The sequence below is a fragment of the Berghia stephanieae genome, chromosome 1 (assembly GCF_034508935.2).
Source record: "Berghia stephanieae isolate SIO BIC M18660-M18661 chromosome 1, UCSD_Bste_1.3, whole genome shotgun sequence".
Classification (NCBI taxonomy): Eukaryota; Metazoa; Mollusca; class Gastropoda; order Nudibranchia; family Aeolidiidae; genus Berghia; species Berghia stephanieae.
Window position 1 is genome coordinate 74,852,389 of NC_088360.1, and position 17,101 is coordinate 74,869,489.

The 17,101-nt window shown below is 35.9% G+C and overlaps 1 protein-coding gene across 4 annotated transcripts in view; it reads right to left on the minus strand.

Moving 5' to 3' along the window:
• The window catches only part of LOC144956948 (uncharacterized), a 64,963-nt gene that overhangs the window by 6,390 nt on the left and 41,472 nt on the right, over window positions 1-17,101 (minus strand). For all 4 annotated transcript variants that reach the window (XM_078887822.1, XM_078887804.1, XM_078887796.1 and 1 more), the window contains 2 exons: window positions 14,645-14,690; window positions 6,912-7,069 (listed from right to left, as the gene is read on the minus strand). In XM_078887822.1, coding sequence (XP_078743948.1) covers window positions 6,912-7,069; window positions 14,645-14,690 — 204 coding nt within the window. The remainder of the gene's footprint in view (window positions 1-6,911; window positions 7,070-14,644; window positions 14,691-17,101) is intronic.

A 17,101-nucleotide genomic window follows, 5' to 3' on the forward strand; every position in this document is an offset into this window, starting at 1 on the left:
AGTTAGTTTATTTGTGTAGAAAGAATGAGTATTTTCCTCAAACACATACCATTGATGGTAATACCATGCAGTTTGCTTAGCACTGATTGGCATATGCTTACATTCATACAACTGTCCAACGAACTTGTTTGCTTGTTTGTTTTGTTTTTAAGGGTTTTACGGCGCTTGCAACACATTAAGGTCATTTCAGCACCAGTAAAAAGGAGGAAATGTGATAGTCAAAAGTTCTGGAATTACATTTAAAGTACCAAAGAAAACGTAAGACAAAGGGGAATTGGTTCAAATAGGGAACAGATGTAGATTCCAAGAGCATCTCATCAATGTACTTATTTCAGATCACCTAAGTCTCATCCAGACACCAGTACAAAATCACACTAAGGGGAACACACTCAAATGCTTATATCATACATTCAAAACAACACATATATAATAATACATAACAGAGAGATGGTTTACAAGGAAAAAAATATCTCCCAAAACTGTTAATTGTACATTTGACTGTTTCCCTCCCAGCCAAAGACTCTGACCAGGGTCAGGACAAAACTAAGTAATCTCATTCCAAGACAAAGACAGAAAGCAATTGGAAAACAGATGTAGGGGGAATAGAAGACACACTGCTCACTATTATTGGTCAGAATCAGCGTGGGTGCGCAACCGGATGCGCGGGTTGACGGAGGTAGGAAACAATAACAAACCCACATGGTTGCCATTACCTCCACCATCATTCTCGCTCACGGTTTGTGGAAAGCACTTCATTACAGGCACGTAATAGTGAATCTAGTTTTTGTTTTGAACATTTCTATTATTATTCTTTGTAAATTGACCCATATTAAAAGAAACATACAAACAAAACAGGCATGACCAGTCACTAACAATGCCGTGTAGTGTGTAGACAGTAACACAGTACGGTGAACATGACTGACACTGGGATCGGAATGTCGGAACCCATGAGTCGTTCGCAACTCTGCCTCACGTATTCATTTAATCAGTCAATTTAAATTTTATTAAGCTTGCGTAAAACATACAAACAAAAAAGACATGACCAGTCACTAACAATGCAGTGTAGTGTGTAGACAGTAACACGGTACGGTGAACATGAATGGCACTGGGATCGGAATGTCGGAACACAGTAGTCGTTCGCAACTCAGCCTCGCGTACTCATTTAATCAGTCAATTTAAATTTCATTTAGCTTGCCTATTCTTCAAGTTTATGATATATTCACTTTTTCTATTTAAAAAGGGTAATCCAAACAGACCATAAAAACGATTTTATAATAAGCCGACTTCAACTTCCATCACTTACGACACGAACTTATTTTGGGTGGGTTTTTTTAACAAAACCGTTTGACTCAAACTAAAGCTTCGGCATTGGATAAGGAGCGAGGTCCCGGTTGCCATCTTGCTTAGTTTATACAGAGACTGGGTTGCCAGCTTGGCTGTTCTTGATAAATAGTAGTAAATAGCACAACCTTGTGCAATGAGAGATAGAGAGAGAGAGAGAGATTTTGAACAAAAAACGAATATCTCTCTCTCTCTCTTACCCTCTCTCTCTCTCTCTTGCCCTCTCTCTCTCTCTCTCTCTCTCTCACTCTCTCTCTCTCCCTCTCTCTCTCTCTTCCTATTTCATCTGTCACACTGTTTGACAATCTTCTTCACCTGGCTCACTTGTACTTGTAATATCGGGTGTAAGGTAAAATTTTGAACAATTATTATTATTTATAAAATGCAGAAACTTTGCAAATAAACCGATAGACTAGATATTAATTCGATTCGAAAAGTGAAACACAAAAGGAGAATTTGCGAATACCCGGTCCAGACATAAGCGTCATGGTCTTATTTATAAAGTGCAGAATCTTTGCAAATAAACGGATAAAATAGAGATTAATTCGATTCGAAAAGTGGAACACAAAAGCAGAATTTGCGAATGCCCGGTCCAGACATAAGTGTTATGGTCTTATTTATAAAATCTAGAAACTTTGAAAATAAACGGACAAGATAGAGATTCATTCGATTCGAAAAGTGGAACACAAAAGCAGAATTTGCGAATGCCCGGTCCAGACATAAGCGTTATGGTCTTATTTATAAAGTGCAGAAACTTTGCAAATAAACGGATAAGATAGAGATTCATTCGATTCGAAAAGTGGAACACAAAAGCAGAATTTGCGAATGCCCGGTCCAGACATAAGCGTTATGGTCTTATTTATAAAATGCAGAAACTTTGCAAATAAACGGATAAGATAGAGATTCATTCGATTCGAAAAGTGGAACACAAAAGCAGAATTTGCGAATGCCCGGTCCAGACATAAGCGCTATGGTCTTATTCATAAAGTGCAGAAACTTTGCAAATAAACGGATAAGATAGAGATTCATTCGATTCGAAAAGTGGAACACAAAAGCAGAATTTGCGAATGCCCGGTCCAGACATAAGCGCTATGGTCTTATTTATAAAGTGCAGAAACTTTGCAAATAAACGGATAAGATAGAGATTCATTCGATTCGAAAAGTGGAACACAAAAGCAGAATCTGCGAATGCCCGGTCCAGACATAAGCGTTATGGTCTTATTTATAAAGTGCAGAAACTTTGCAAATAAACGGATAGACTAGATGTTATTTCGATTCGAAAAGTGGAACACAAAAGGAAAATTTGCGAATACCCAGTCCAGACATAAGCGTCATAGTCCTATTTATAAAGTACAGAATCTTTGCAAATAGACGGATAAAATAGAGATTAATTCGATTCGAAAAGTGGAACACAAAAGCAGAATTTGCGAATGCCCGGTCCAGACATAAGCGCTATGGTCTTATTTATAAAGTGCAGAAACTTTGCAAATAAACGGATAAGATAGAGATTCATTCGATTCGAAAAGTGGAACACAAAAGCAGAATCTGCGAATGCCCGGTCCAGACATAAGCGTTATGGTCTTATTTATAAAGTGCAGAAACTTTGCAAATAAACGGATAGACTAGATGTTATTTCGATTCGAAAAGTGGAACACAAAAGGAAAATTTGCGAATACCCAGTCCAGACATAAGCGTCATAGTCCTATTTATAAAGTACAGAATCTTTGCAAATAGACGGATAAAATAGAGATTAATTCGATTCGAAAAGTGGAACACAAAAGCAGAATTTGCGAATGCCCGGTCCAGACATAAGCGCTATGGTCTTATTTATAAAGTGCAGAAACTTTGCAAATAAACGGATAAGATAGAGATTCATTCGATTCGAAAAGTGGAACACAAAAGCAGAATCTGCGAATGCCCGGTCCAGACATAAGCGTTATGGTCTTATTTATAAAGTGCAGAAACTTTGCAAATAAACGGATAGACTAGATGTTATTTCGATTCGAAAAGTGGAACACAAAAGGAAAATTTGCGAATACCCAGTCCAGACATAAGCGTCATAGTCCTATTTATAAAGTACAGAATCTTTGCAAATAGACGGATAAAATAGAGATTAATTCGATTCGAAAAGTGGAACACAAAAGCAGAATTTGCGAATGCCCGGTCCAGACATAAGCGCTATGGTCTTATTTATAAAGTGCAGAAACTTTGCAAATAAACGGAAAAAACAGATTAATTCTAATCGAATAGTGGAACACAAAGGCAGAATCTGCGAACAACCGGTCCAGACATAAGCGTTATGGTCTTATTTATAAAATCTAGAAACTTTGCAAATAAACGGATAAAATAGAGATTAATTCGATTCGAAAAGTGGAACACAAAAGCAGAATTTGCGAATGCCCGGTCCAGACATAAGCGTTATGGTCTTATTAATAAAATGCAGAAACTTTGCAAATAAACGGATAGACTAGATATTAATTCGATTCGAAAAGTGGAACACAAAAGCAGAATTTGCGAATGCCCGGTCCAGACATAAGCGCTATGGTCTTATTTATAAAGTGCAGAAACTTTGCAAATAAACGGAAAAAATAGAGATTAATTCTAATCGAACAGTGGAACACAAAGGCAGAATTTGCGAACAACCGGTCCAGACATAAGCGTTATGGTCTTATTTATAAAGTGCAGAAAATTTGCAAATAAACGGATAAGATAGAGATATATTCGATTCGAAAAGTGGAACACAAAAGCAGAATTTGTGAATACCCGGTCCAGGCATAAGCGTCATGGTCTTGTTTAAATGAAACAATGCCATTTTAAAAAATATATGGTCAATGAGTAATTAAGCTAAATATGCGGAGTTCAAATAGATAATTTGATCTGTGAATTATTTTTATAATTAGCTGTTTTTATTCTCCATCATTTAGGTTATGTGATTAAGTTTATAATTGAAATACAAACTTTATCTCACTTATCAATGTTTTGCAATAAAGGAGAGTGTGAGTGAACCTGAGCAAAGGAAATTATTTGAGAGAGTGATATTTATCATGCTTTTCAGTTTGTAGTTGAATTCTAGAATGGATTCTTTATAGTTCTCATTGATTGTATGTCAGTATGTCAGTCTTTAGGACACCGATTACCCTAATGCGGCCACAATTTACAATGTGACGGCCACAAGCCCGTTAAACACAGAGTGGGGTATTGTTGTTTGCAAGTAATGCTATGGTTTTAATAGGATATCTGTCTCCTATTAAAATACATTCCTGTGTTGGATTTTGGATTAAATTCATGTCTTCTTCGGATTTTGGGATATTTAATTTTCATGGATTGTGATTGTGATTTTCAAGACTATTAATGTAAGTAAATGCCCAAATAGATATTTTTATTCATTTATTCTTTATTTTTTTTTTTTAGTTTTGTTTTGTTTTGAAGCATTTATTATAAGAAATATTGTACATATGCACTTATACACCAAAGACTATATCCTTTCAACTGCTTATTATTATTATTATATTTTATTATTATTATTATTATTTTATTATTGTTATTATTATTATTATTATTATATTATTATATTATTATTATTATTATTATTATTATTATTATTATATGTAATATAATAATAATATAATAATAATAATAATAATAAATAATAATAATAATATATAATAATAATAATTAATAATAATAATAATTAATAATAATAAGTGCATTGAGTGAAATCCCAATCATGGTTGCCCAAATAAAACTGGCGCTAGAATCCCGACTACCTGTCTAAACGAATGTTGTTTGTACGATACATACTAACTACACGTTCAATATCGGGGGCAGAAAATATACGTTTGGTTTTATGAAATTAAAACAGTAGTCCCACATTGTTCTTTGATGTTATTTGTGGTTGCATTTGCTTTGAAACTTACACATTATATTGTGTTACATTGTTTACAAAATATTTCTGGTACTCGTATGCATGTGTAGTCAACGGACCACCGGTCAATCGTGTTCTTTATTATTTTATTATTAATTTTGGCTTGACATCTTACATATGTGAATTTGACAGGTTGTTATGGATGGTAATTATAACATTAAGTGATTTTTAAACATTTTTACGGCGTTTTAAATGTCTTTCTTGCATTCATTGCCGAGCACCTCCACTTTTCTGTTACGATTTTAACGATCAGCTGATTTTCTCTTGCCTCCCCTTTAATTTCGCGGACTTTTTTCAGAACGAGGCGTGGGAGTGGCTAATGGGAGGTCAGGAACCCCACCCAGTCCGATGAGCTTGGATATATTCCTTTCCACTATGTGTCTATCAGTGTTAGTTTTGTTTGTTTGATTTTAAGGGTTTTACGGCGCTTGCAACACATTTAGGTTATATCAGCACCAGTAAAAAGGAAGAAAATGGGATAGTAAAAAGTTCTAGAATTACAATTAAAGCACCCAGAAAAAGTAAGACATAAGGGAACTGGGAACAAATAGGGATCAGATGTAGATTCCACGAGCATACCACCATTGTACTTAGTTTGAGATCACCTATAAGTCTCATCCGGACACAAGCACAAAATCCAACAAAGAGGAATACACGCAAATGCTTACATTATACATTCAAAATAACAAATATAATAATACATAACAGAGAGATGATTTACAAGGAAAAAAATAATCTCCCAAAACAATAACTATGCATTTGACTGTTTCCCTCCCAGCTAGGACTCCGGCCAGGTCCAGGACAAAACCAAGTAATCTCATTCCAAGACAAAGACTGAAAGCATGTTGGAAAACAGATATAAGAGGATAGGAGACACAGTATGTACCCCCCTGCCCACTATGGGAGGTCAGGAACCCCACCCTGCTATTAGTGTTAGACCTAACAAACATGTGGTGCAAAAGAATATGAAGAGCTGTATGATATGATGTGCAAAAATTTGATTTTTCAGAGCTGCTTATTCTTCTTTCTAAAAAAAATGCCTCTAACCCCCCTCTCTCCAGTTAAAAGAAAATGAAACAAACATGAATGTAACTATGAATCAATAGGGAAAACATTTCACTTTTTTCCCTCTACTTTTTTGGATTGTTCATTAGCAAAAGTAAACCACACCACTGCAAAAAGAAATGCAATGGGTTTTATTTGTATGACGTCGTGTACAGATTTTTTTTTTTTTTTTTTTTTTTTTTTTTTGTTTGTTGCTTTAGGTCTCTTCCAACACAATTGAGGTTATATGAGAGACCGCTGAAACAAAAAAACAAGCAATCTAACAAAAATAGTACAAATGTAAATCAAAATCATAACCTAAAGATATCATAAGCTAAATTATAAATAACCAAGAACAAACAGGCAGAAGATTTACAGAAAAAAAAAAAAAAAAAAAAAAAAAAAAAAAAAAAAAAATATCCCCTGTCAAAAATACAATCACAAACCAAAGAAGCAGGATAGGCTAGTAAAGAGAAGAAGAAACGACATCACTATCGGATCGTACACCCATGCGAACATCATAGGTATATGATTCAAGGGTGATGCTCCCATCCAACCACCCGCGTGTACAGATTAATATGTCTCCAACACCACCACATACCATCTGAGAAAGTGTATGGCTCCACCATTTCAATAGAACTACTTGATCCCAAAAATTCCATATCATCATCAGTGTCACTGGTAAACAACTTCGTAGAACATTTAGGTGGCTGTTTGACTGTCTTTCTTTTACTGGTCTCAAACACCTTCCTTCTCTTTCTATAAGAAATGTGAATATATGAAAAGTTGAATGAAGTTGTTTAGTTGATACAGTGCAACCTAGATATAATAATAATAATAATAATAATAATAATAATAATAATAATAATAATAATAATAATAATAATAATAATAATAATAATAATAATAATAATAATACAGTCGACCCTGCTTAATCGCACACCCTCGGGAGATCAGGTTAGTGTGTCGATTAACTCTTTAGTTGTCACGGTCGCCGCACAGCGACCAAAAAAAAGGTCGCCGAGTTGCCACGGTCGCTCTACGGCGACGAGTCAATGACCGCTATTATCGAGGCGAATAATTAATTCTGCGAGCAGTAATTATACTGCTGAACTGCCATACATCTCACTGACGGCTATTGACAGCATTTTCTCGTGCATTCATGATTTAAATTCGATTTTTACATTGTTTTTATCGTAATTTTCCGTTGCCAAGTCTGCCAAGGCTTTGTTTGTATTCCACTAGGAAATCAGATGAAGAGATTGATGTGTATAGACATGATAGTGACTCAGGAGATAAATTTTTATCAGAATTGGAGATTACGGACATTGAATCTAGTTCGAGGAGTGACGAGGGAGGGTCAGACAGTGATTTTAGTGATGTTCCAGGGGGTCGTGGGGACAATTTACAGAATGTAAACAGAAGGGGGCGTGGCACAAATGCTGTAGGTGATGGTAACCAATGGATATGGAATGTACTGACACATGAAGAGACTCATAATCCAGCTGAATGGCTCATTGAGGTTGAAAACAATTCTGGAATAAGGGATGTAGGGTTTAATGAAGAAAATATTATGCCTGTGAAGTATTTTCAGCTTTTTCCCCCCGATGTTTTGGGAGAGGAAATATGTTACTTATTTTTTCTCCCTCCCACCCCCCACACAAAGAAGAAAAAAACCCCACAGTAAATGAAGAGATATCAATATGATATTTTCTGTACTTTTTGTTCAATCATTACTCAATAACATACAACAATAAAAAAAAACATTTTTATTCATATATGGTGGAGATACAGGCCCATAAACACAAAAATACATGAAAAATGAATATTAATTAGATATCCAAGATGGCCGCCAAGGTCATGTGACCTAATTTGCATATCACATTACGTCAAACTGTATCCACATCTATTCTTATATACCTATGAAAGTATGAAGTATGTGTGATGATTACTTTTTTTTTAGTGATTTTTTTTCTGAAAGCACTCAATTTTCGTCCATTTTGGCCAAAAGGCTTGGCAACTGGGATTTCTTTTACTGCCAGGATGCTTGGCAACTAAAGAGTTAAGCGGAGACGCTAAAAATAGCATCTAAGCACCAGGTTTCATGTGCCATTCCCCTCTCAGTTTTGCCCAAGATTGGGATGGTTATGCTCAAGACATGGCACAATTAGAAGGCTTTTATGTTTTGTTGAGTTTTTTTTTTTTTTGTGTATGTGTTTTGTTTTTTGTTCTGTTCCTTTTTTTGTTTGAATTTGGTTCGAGTTTTTAAAACTTTTTTATTTATATTTTTGTTTTTGTTTTCTTTATCACATTTTATTCACAACAAATAGTGACTATTGTTTGTAAGAATTGTAATTGTGAAATGTTGATTGCTTTCTCTTTTGTGCAAGCTGTTTAAACACCCTTGTCTCAAATCTCGGCAATGTTGGTAGAACATCTGTCAAGCATTCTTCTTTGATGAAGTGGTGCAGTTTGTCCACCATGTCAAGTTTTTCAGTGTTTGTCATGGGTGATGAGTCACATTCTGAAGACTAAGTCTCATGTTCATTATCCAGGTGTTCTCTTTTGTGTGGCTGAACAGTCCATTAGCTTGTGACATGTCAGTTCATCGCTGATGGGTATATTGTTGTCCAATCAAGATGAAATCAAGGTGTGCGATTAAGCGGAGCGATTGTATAGAAAAAAATCTGTATTTCGGGAATGTGTAGCGTATATGCGAAGTGTGCAATTATCCGATGTGCGATTAAGCGGAGTGAATTGTAATAATAACAATAATAATAAAAATAATGATGTACAATTTAGTTTTGCGCTTTCTATGCAATTGCATCTCAAAGCGCTTTACAATAAAAATACAATTGATTGAATAATAAAAAAATTATAAAACACAGCATAATTAGCGTGACACAGATTACATGATTATAAAATAGAGACCTATGAGTAAAAGTATTTTTCAAATAAGACTTTTTAAAGATGCGCTTTGAATGTTTACACTCTTTACTTTTCTCTGATCTGCCTGAGCAGAGCGTTCCAGACTTTTGGGGGGAAAAAATCGAAAGAGCGATCACTGAAAGTTTTGGAATTTTTCTTTGGTACAATTAATAATGTGGTGTCGCTTGTGATGTTAGTTGTTAGATAGTTTTGAATTAATTTTACTTTTGACAGCTCAAAATACATACTTTTGCAGAAAGCACTGATCTGCTGGCTCATATACAATATTTTCATTGAAAAAAATGCCCAAGATTTCTCACTTTTTTTAATGGATTTACTTTCAATCATTGAAATCAAGTAGGAAGTTGCTAACGCTTTTTAGATTGTTTGGTTTGCCTATCATAATGACTTCAGTTTTTGACTCATTAAGTTGCAATTTGTTCAGTGTCATCCAGTCTTTTAGGTCTAAAATGCAGCTTTCAATGTCAGAGACAAGATTGGGTATATTTTGATTTAAAACAGACTTGTAAATTTGTGAGTTGTCAGCGTAAAAATGATCGCCAAAATTGTGATCTTTTATGATATTAGCTAGAGGTGCCATGTAAAGACTAAATAAGATGGGACCTAAGACAGAGCCTTGGGGAACTCCAAACTGAAAATTACTTTTTAAGCGATCTAAAAGAACAATATGGTAAATCATATCAAAGATCAAAAAGGGTCAAAAGACAGATTTTTCCATTATCAATGCTTGAAACAGTCTCATTAAAAACTCAAGAAACCAGTTTCAGTTGAGTGATTGGATCTATAAGCTGATTGAAAATCTTCCAAAAGACCATTCAACTGAATATGAGCTAGAGCTGTTTCAAAACCACTTTCTCAAGTACCTTCGACAAAAAAGGGAAGGTTAGACACGGGACCTCCCACCAAGTGGGTCTGCCTTGTTGTGTTGGGGGAACTTGTGTGCTTGCAACGATCCCATTGGAGCTGTGTCAGCGGGGACTTCGTGTGCCCTGGCAGGTATAACCAAGCCGAACAGGTCCATGGGGGAGGAGCCAGACCAAGGGTTTCAAAGGGTAGGTAGAGCTCATTGGTCTCATGGGGAGACAATTCACCTAGGAGAGGGAAAACTTTTATTTCAAACCTGGGTAGGTGGAGCTCATTAGTCACAGTAGACAATCGTCTAAGGGAAGGAAACCCCAACAGAAAACTATGGGTAGACTGGGCTCACTAACTCGGAAGAGTAACCGATCTAGGAGTGAATCTCCAAAATTAATCCTGGTCCTCCAACTCTGGGGGTTATGCGATGGGCCAACTACCTGTCCATTTAACAATAGCAAGTTACAGAAACCTACAACAGCAATATAACAATAAATTCAGTTCTTGAGAGACCAGGGGCTCCAATCAGGAGAATGATGACACGCTGTGTCCAAACCCACCATGGAGCTGCAGACCTGATGACCCCTCTTAGCCCAAGAACACCCTTGACAAAGCCTCCAAGATTGTTATCACAGAAAAAGCCCATCCTATTAGGAAGATGGAACGTGAGAATGGTCTGGGAGTTTGGTAGATGTGCTCAAGCAGTGGCAGAGATGAACAGATAGTGTCTCATCCTTCTGGGCATGTGTGAAGTCCATTGGAACGGCCACGAAAAGACAAAATTACAAACAGGAGAAACATTGATATATTCCGGAAAAAACAGTGACCACCATGAAGCAGGAGTGGGCCTCCTTTATCCAAAGCAGCTACTTAACCCTCTAGTGTTCAGACTATTTTTGGGGGAGTAGAAAATGAGTTCCCTATATGGCCATGTCAATCATGTAGACATCCTTTGATGATATAAGCCTACCCTTTGATGTCTGCAATCGCATTTTCGTTTTCTACGGTCACTCAAGGCTAAACTCCGCCCAGAAGCGATTTCATAGGTCCGTCCATCAGCAAATTTCAAACTTTTGTTCTCGTGAGTTCTTAAGTTTTTTTTATCGAAGAACGATTGGCCATTGAGAATCTTGACCCTTCAACGATTGGTCGTTCTGACAGCTCACGTGTCAACAGCTGACAACAATACATTGAGTCATCGGTGAAGCACTGGAAGACAGGTCATCGGATAGTTGCATCACAATCACCACGTTGTTGAAAATATTAACCAGGCACGGTTGATAGGTAAAAAAGCCAAATTATGTTCTAGTTGCATTTGAAACAAAGTATATCACTGATCTCGTCTCTTTGAGATATAAAGAATGATATAAAAATCAAGAAAATCGGCTGATAAATAAAAAAGTTGCTAAAAAAACCTAAAATAAACAAAAGCAATTTTTAAAATCAAATTTATTCGTAAAACCGTTGGTTTTCAACCGATTTTTCTGAAATAAGGACCAATGTTCTTTTTTCAAGCTGATTTCAGCAATGTGACTTTCAAATTCCTCATAATTGTATTTTTTACTTTTAGATTTTAGCTTTTAGGCCTACTCAAAAAGGTGTTATATTCCTTGCATAACAATAGCGTAATACATTGACGGTGAGAAGCGTCTTCGTTTCCGCCAGCTGGCTAGATAGCCTGTGACTGTGATTGGTCGAAGACTTTAAGACGCTTGATTCACGATTCTATGCAAATGGACGGTGGCGGTAGATCAAAGAGTTGTAACAAATTTATTTACCAACTATTTTTCTTAGTGCTAAAATTACACAGTAATAATTTCACATCAGAAAAAATAACTCTGAAGTTCCTATCTCTTTAATACAATAAAATTGATACCACGAATGACAAAATCACCCCACAAATAAAGGAGTTATAAATTATTCATAATATTTTTTAAAGTTTACAAAAATTGTTATCAAGTCATTTTTCATCACGAAAGTCGTAATTTTTTTCCAATTTGTACCAAACAAAGTGCAATGTCAATGATTTTCACCCCCAAATAAAATAGGATCCAAATCGCAATTTCTACAACATATTTTATTTTTTGTCAGCAAATTTATAAAAATCAAAGCTGAAAACATCCTGCGACAGTGACAGGCCTGTCATTTCCTTCACAACGATTGGATTTTATTTACTGAGGCCAGTCTTGACTACCCCGCCCATGAATATTATGCCGTTATCGGTTTTTGTTGGGTTGAATCTTAAAGAGTTAAAGCCTCTTGAAATGAGAACCTGTGTCTGATTGTATCATTTCTGCACGTTTCTCTTCTCGTTTCCAGAAGGTGTCCCTAGTCATGTGTTATTATGCCCCACAAACACAGCAGAGGAAGAAATTAAAGACAACTTCTATGCCCATCTACAGGCAGGGGTAGATAAGATCCAAAACAGAGATATGCTAATAATGATGGGGGATATGAATGCAAAGGTAGGAGGCACAAATGTAGATAGAGAACATGAAATAGGAAAGCATGGCATCGGCCAGATGAAAGAGAATTGAGAACTTTTAGGCAAACTTCTGTACTACAAACAACCATATAATTGGTGGCATACTTTTCCCACACAAGCGTTACCATAAAACTATGTGGGTGTCTCCAGATCACCAGACAGAAAACCAAATAGACCATGTCCTTGTGAGACAACGGAACAGAAGCTCATTACTAGATGTGCAAGCTAGACGAGGTGCAGACATCGGTTCAGACCATCATCTTATTGCAAAGATCACAATGCAACTGTCAGCAAGAAATAAATTTCAAAACTCTATAGAGTAAAATATAATAACAAGCTGAAACAACCAGACACTAAAGAAACATTTAAGATTTACTCCAAAGCCGCTTTGAAGTGCTTCAAACACACGAGCCCAAGGCAACATACAGCATGGACAACTCTCAGAGGCTATCACAGGGACATGTGAGAAGTGATTGGAAGACCACAATCCGCCCCCCCCCCCCCCCCCCCCCCAAAAAAAAAAAAACAAAAAAAAAAAAACATGGATCAGAGAGGTGACATGGCAGAAATTAGAAGAAAGGAGAAGGGCGAAACATGCAATAAACAATGTCAAAACTAGATTCCAAAAGCAAATGACAGCGACCAGATACACCACAGTGGCCAACAAGGTGAAGAAATAGCTGTGGGCAGACAAACGGTCCTATATAAATGAAATTGCTGATAAAGCAGAGGAAGCTGCAGGGAAGAAACACCTCAGCGAGTTGGTCTCAAGATTAGTGAAGAGAAGACAAAACTACTGCACATAACTGCCAAACAATAGTCACAAATCACTATTTTTGGTACAGCAATAGAAGATGACGGGGAATTTACAAACCTGGGCAGCAAAATCAGTCAGTCAGGTGGAACTGATGAAAACATCATCGCTAGAATAAAAAAAGTGTGCCAGGCCTTTGCAATATGAGACCAAAATGGAAAGCTCCAGCATATCCACAAACACTAAGCTTAAAATATTTAACATTAATATTAAAGCAGTCCTGCTCTATGGGTCAGAGACTTGGTGAACAACCTTGACCACATCAGCCAAGATATTAGAGAAGCCTTCACCAAGATCTGTGCATCTCCAATCTTACCTGGAGTGAGGCAAAGGTCTGTGCCAAGCACATAAGATGGAAGAGTGCTGTTGAGGCCCTATGCTTCGCCAAGAGCCAAAAGTCAAGTAAGTCAACACAGGGGGCAGTAGTTTTGGGGATCGTTTTGAGTATTGACACGAGAAGTCTATTAACCAGCGTACCTGAACTAAATTTATATTATCGCCCCGCTGCTCAGATTTATAAATCTGTGGGTTGAATGAAGTTGAATTGATGCAGTCTGAGCAGTGGATCGTAATCGAATACCCCCGAATTGTTTGCTAAATTTAAATTAAAAAAACAGACTCGGCATCGACAATCCCCGATTATCAGCTCAATTCCGGCATGTATGGCAGGTCTGTCTTAGGTGTCCTTGTCTAGGGTTCTAACAATGTTTTACACTTATATTGCCTGAGTTAAGTAAGTAACAGTTTACTCTAGGACATAATGCTAGACCCAGAGTTTTGCAAATTCTCATTACCCATCCAGTCACTGACTATGCTCAACATAGTTGGATTTAGTTGTTTTTTGTTTGTTTGTTTGTTGCTTTAGGTCTCTTCCAACATAAATAACCAAGAAGAAACAGGCAGAAGATTTACAGAAAAAAAAAAATATCCCCTGTCAAAAATACAATCACAAACCAAAGAAGCAGGATAGGCTAGTAAAGAGAAGAAGAAACGACACCACTATCGGATCGTACACCCATGCGAACATCATAGGTATATGATTCAAGGGTGATGCTCCCATCCAACCACCCGCGGATTTAGTTATAAGACAACTCACTGCTCAAGGACAGCTACGACATTTCAATATAATTTTCTTGATTTAAATCATACCATCAATAAAAAGAAATCGAATATATATCTATCATGTCACCAACTAAATTACAATTGCTATATCAAACGAGGTGTACTTTACCTTGAAATCCTGTTGGAAGACCTGCATGTCTTGTTTGGTGTTTTTTCTAATAAAGATTGAAGATGAAAAGGTTTATTGTTTATCACAAAGCAAAGAATTTTTGTAAATATTTTAACTACAAGCCTTCCACGACGTATCACTTACTACATGCATAAAGTTTTATTAAATGAAATCACAAGAATTGGGCGACTGGCAAAGATGAAAAACATTTTAAAAAGAAATACAATAATGTCACAACATCGCGTTGAATGTTTTATTAGTTGCCTATTGAGCAGAGAGCTTATATGTGAAATTAAATATTCGTCCTTCAAATATGGTACTTAAACAATATAATACCCTCATCAGACCTATGTCAGCACCCTAAGAATGTATGATAATATGTACTATGCATTGTTTTATCAGCCAAGTTTAATTCTCTATTTATCAATCTTTCAATGAAGTAACTTAAACTGAAAGGCCCTAACAATGTTCCTATTATTCAGACATTCATACAATATCATGTGTGTCGGTGCGTATAATAATACTACTAATAATTCTTCTTCTTTCAGCTTATCCCGCAGTTTGCAGGGTTGCCATAATGAATGAATGCCACATCTCCATGCATCTCGGTTCAACGCATCATGTTCCTCCAGGGCCAGTTCTTTCATATCATCCTTTACCTTATCCCACCATCGAGTCTTTGGGTGTCCCTTTTTCCTCTTTCCTGCTATTTGTAAGTTCAATAGTATACTAATAATTCTTCTTCTTCTTCAAGTACCAAGTCTGTACCAGACATCGGTGATCATGGTACGCCATTCATCTCTCTGATCAGATAACCTCAGAAAACTAATATTACTCTTCTAGTCTATGGGCCACGTTTCGAAAAGAAAAGTATAAAATAATACGTGAAGATATGTGTCAGGGAAGAGTTTTGTTTATGTTATGATGCAAATATTGGGCTTTTAAAAAGATATTTCCTTTATTACATTTGAATTATTAGCTAAACTTTAGTAAATGAAACTGTATACATTCCAAGTTTCTAATTAACTATATGTGCTTTTTCCAAAAAAATACATAAAAAGAATAATGAATTAATATGAAGCACGTACAATTTTTAGAATTACCTCCCCTGAGTAAATTATGGCTTTTGCTCAGCAGATGAAAGCTTTTTGCTGTGTCTTTTTAAATTTTATCTAAAGTGGGACCTCCAATTCACAGTTCATATTCAATATTAAATGTTAAATTTATTCCGTTTTAAAAAGTCTTTCCTTGAGGGAACTGAAACCCAAGTTCTTATAATGACGTAGATTAACATCTAGGTTGTTGCTAACAGCATTTTTCTTTATGTAAGTTACATTTTTTATACATATGTTAACATTAGGGTACAGCTGACATGTGCCGGTCTGATATCCAAACCCAATTATAGGCTTAGTTTAACAGTGTTGTAATGGACAATATTTTGCGTCATTAAAAAAAAATTCCATTACAAAATTACAAGAATTAGCCCATAATGAATTCGGTTATCATACATGCAAATAAGTGCACCCCGGGTAAAGTAATTGCCGTTTGAAGCTGTGTTAAAGTTTATAATCAATGAATGGGGTTCTCTTTTCAAACAGATAACAAATTTTAATGGATGAAACACCTATTTCGTTAAAATAGAAAACAAACGCCACAAAGAAAAACAAGAATAGAAGAAACTGTATCATTCACAAGTTTTCAGTGAGCTCTAAAATTGATGTAAAACCATTCAAAAGCATCTTGGGAAAAAAAAAAAAAAGCAAACAATTCAACAAAAACATCTCGCCAGCAGCTCTGTATTATGCTTTGACCATATTTGTGGTAATGTTCCAATTTAACCTAACTACACAACGCACGGTTTTCACAGAAAATACTATCAAAGATTCATCAATATCAAATTATCTCGTAAAATATGCGCCAACCTTGTCAACAGGGAGTTTTATTTCCGTCTAACGAATGCATTATATGTGGGAAGGGAGTGAAATGGATTGTACTCAAGAGTAAAGGAATAATCTAAACGGTATAGGCTACTTAAATGTGTAACAAGGACAGTAGAGGATAGCATCAAGCAATCTGAAATTTTGAAGGAAGATGAATGTATTTTGAGAAAAGTTACCGGACAGGATTTGGTGGCAAAAGAAGATCATTACCATGAAGAATGTAGAAAACACTTTATAAAAAACTGTATTGCAGCAAAGAAACAGATATCAAGAGTGAAACTAAAGCTGCCCAACAAGCCCTTCAAAAAGCATTTAGTTTCTCTGTATAATATAATTATTTTGAGCAGGAAATTATTTTAAATGCCATTATCACAAGGATAACTGAAGTAAGATTGCGTTACCAACTTTTTCTGAAAGGAAAATTCCCACTTTTCTGCAATCCAAATTTTGCAAATCAAAAGCTAAAAGAAAAGATTATAAAGCAATTTGTTACCTGTGTAAATATTTTTCAGTCTAA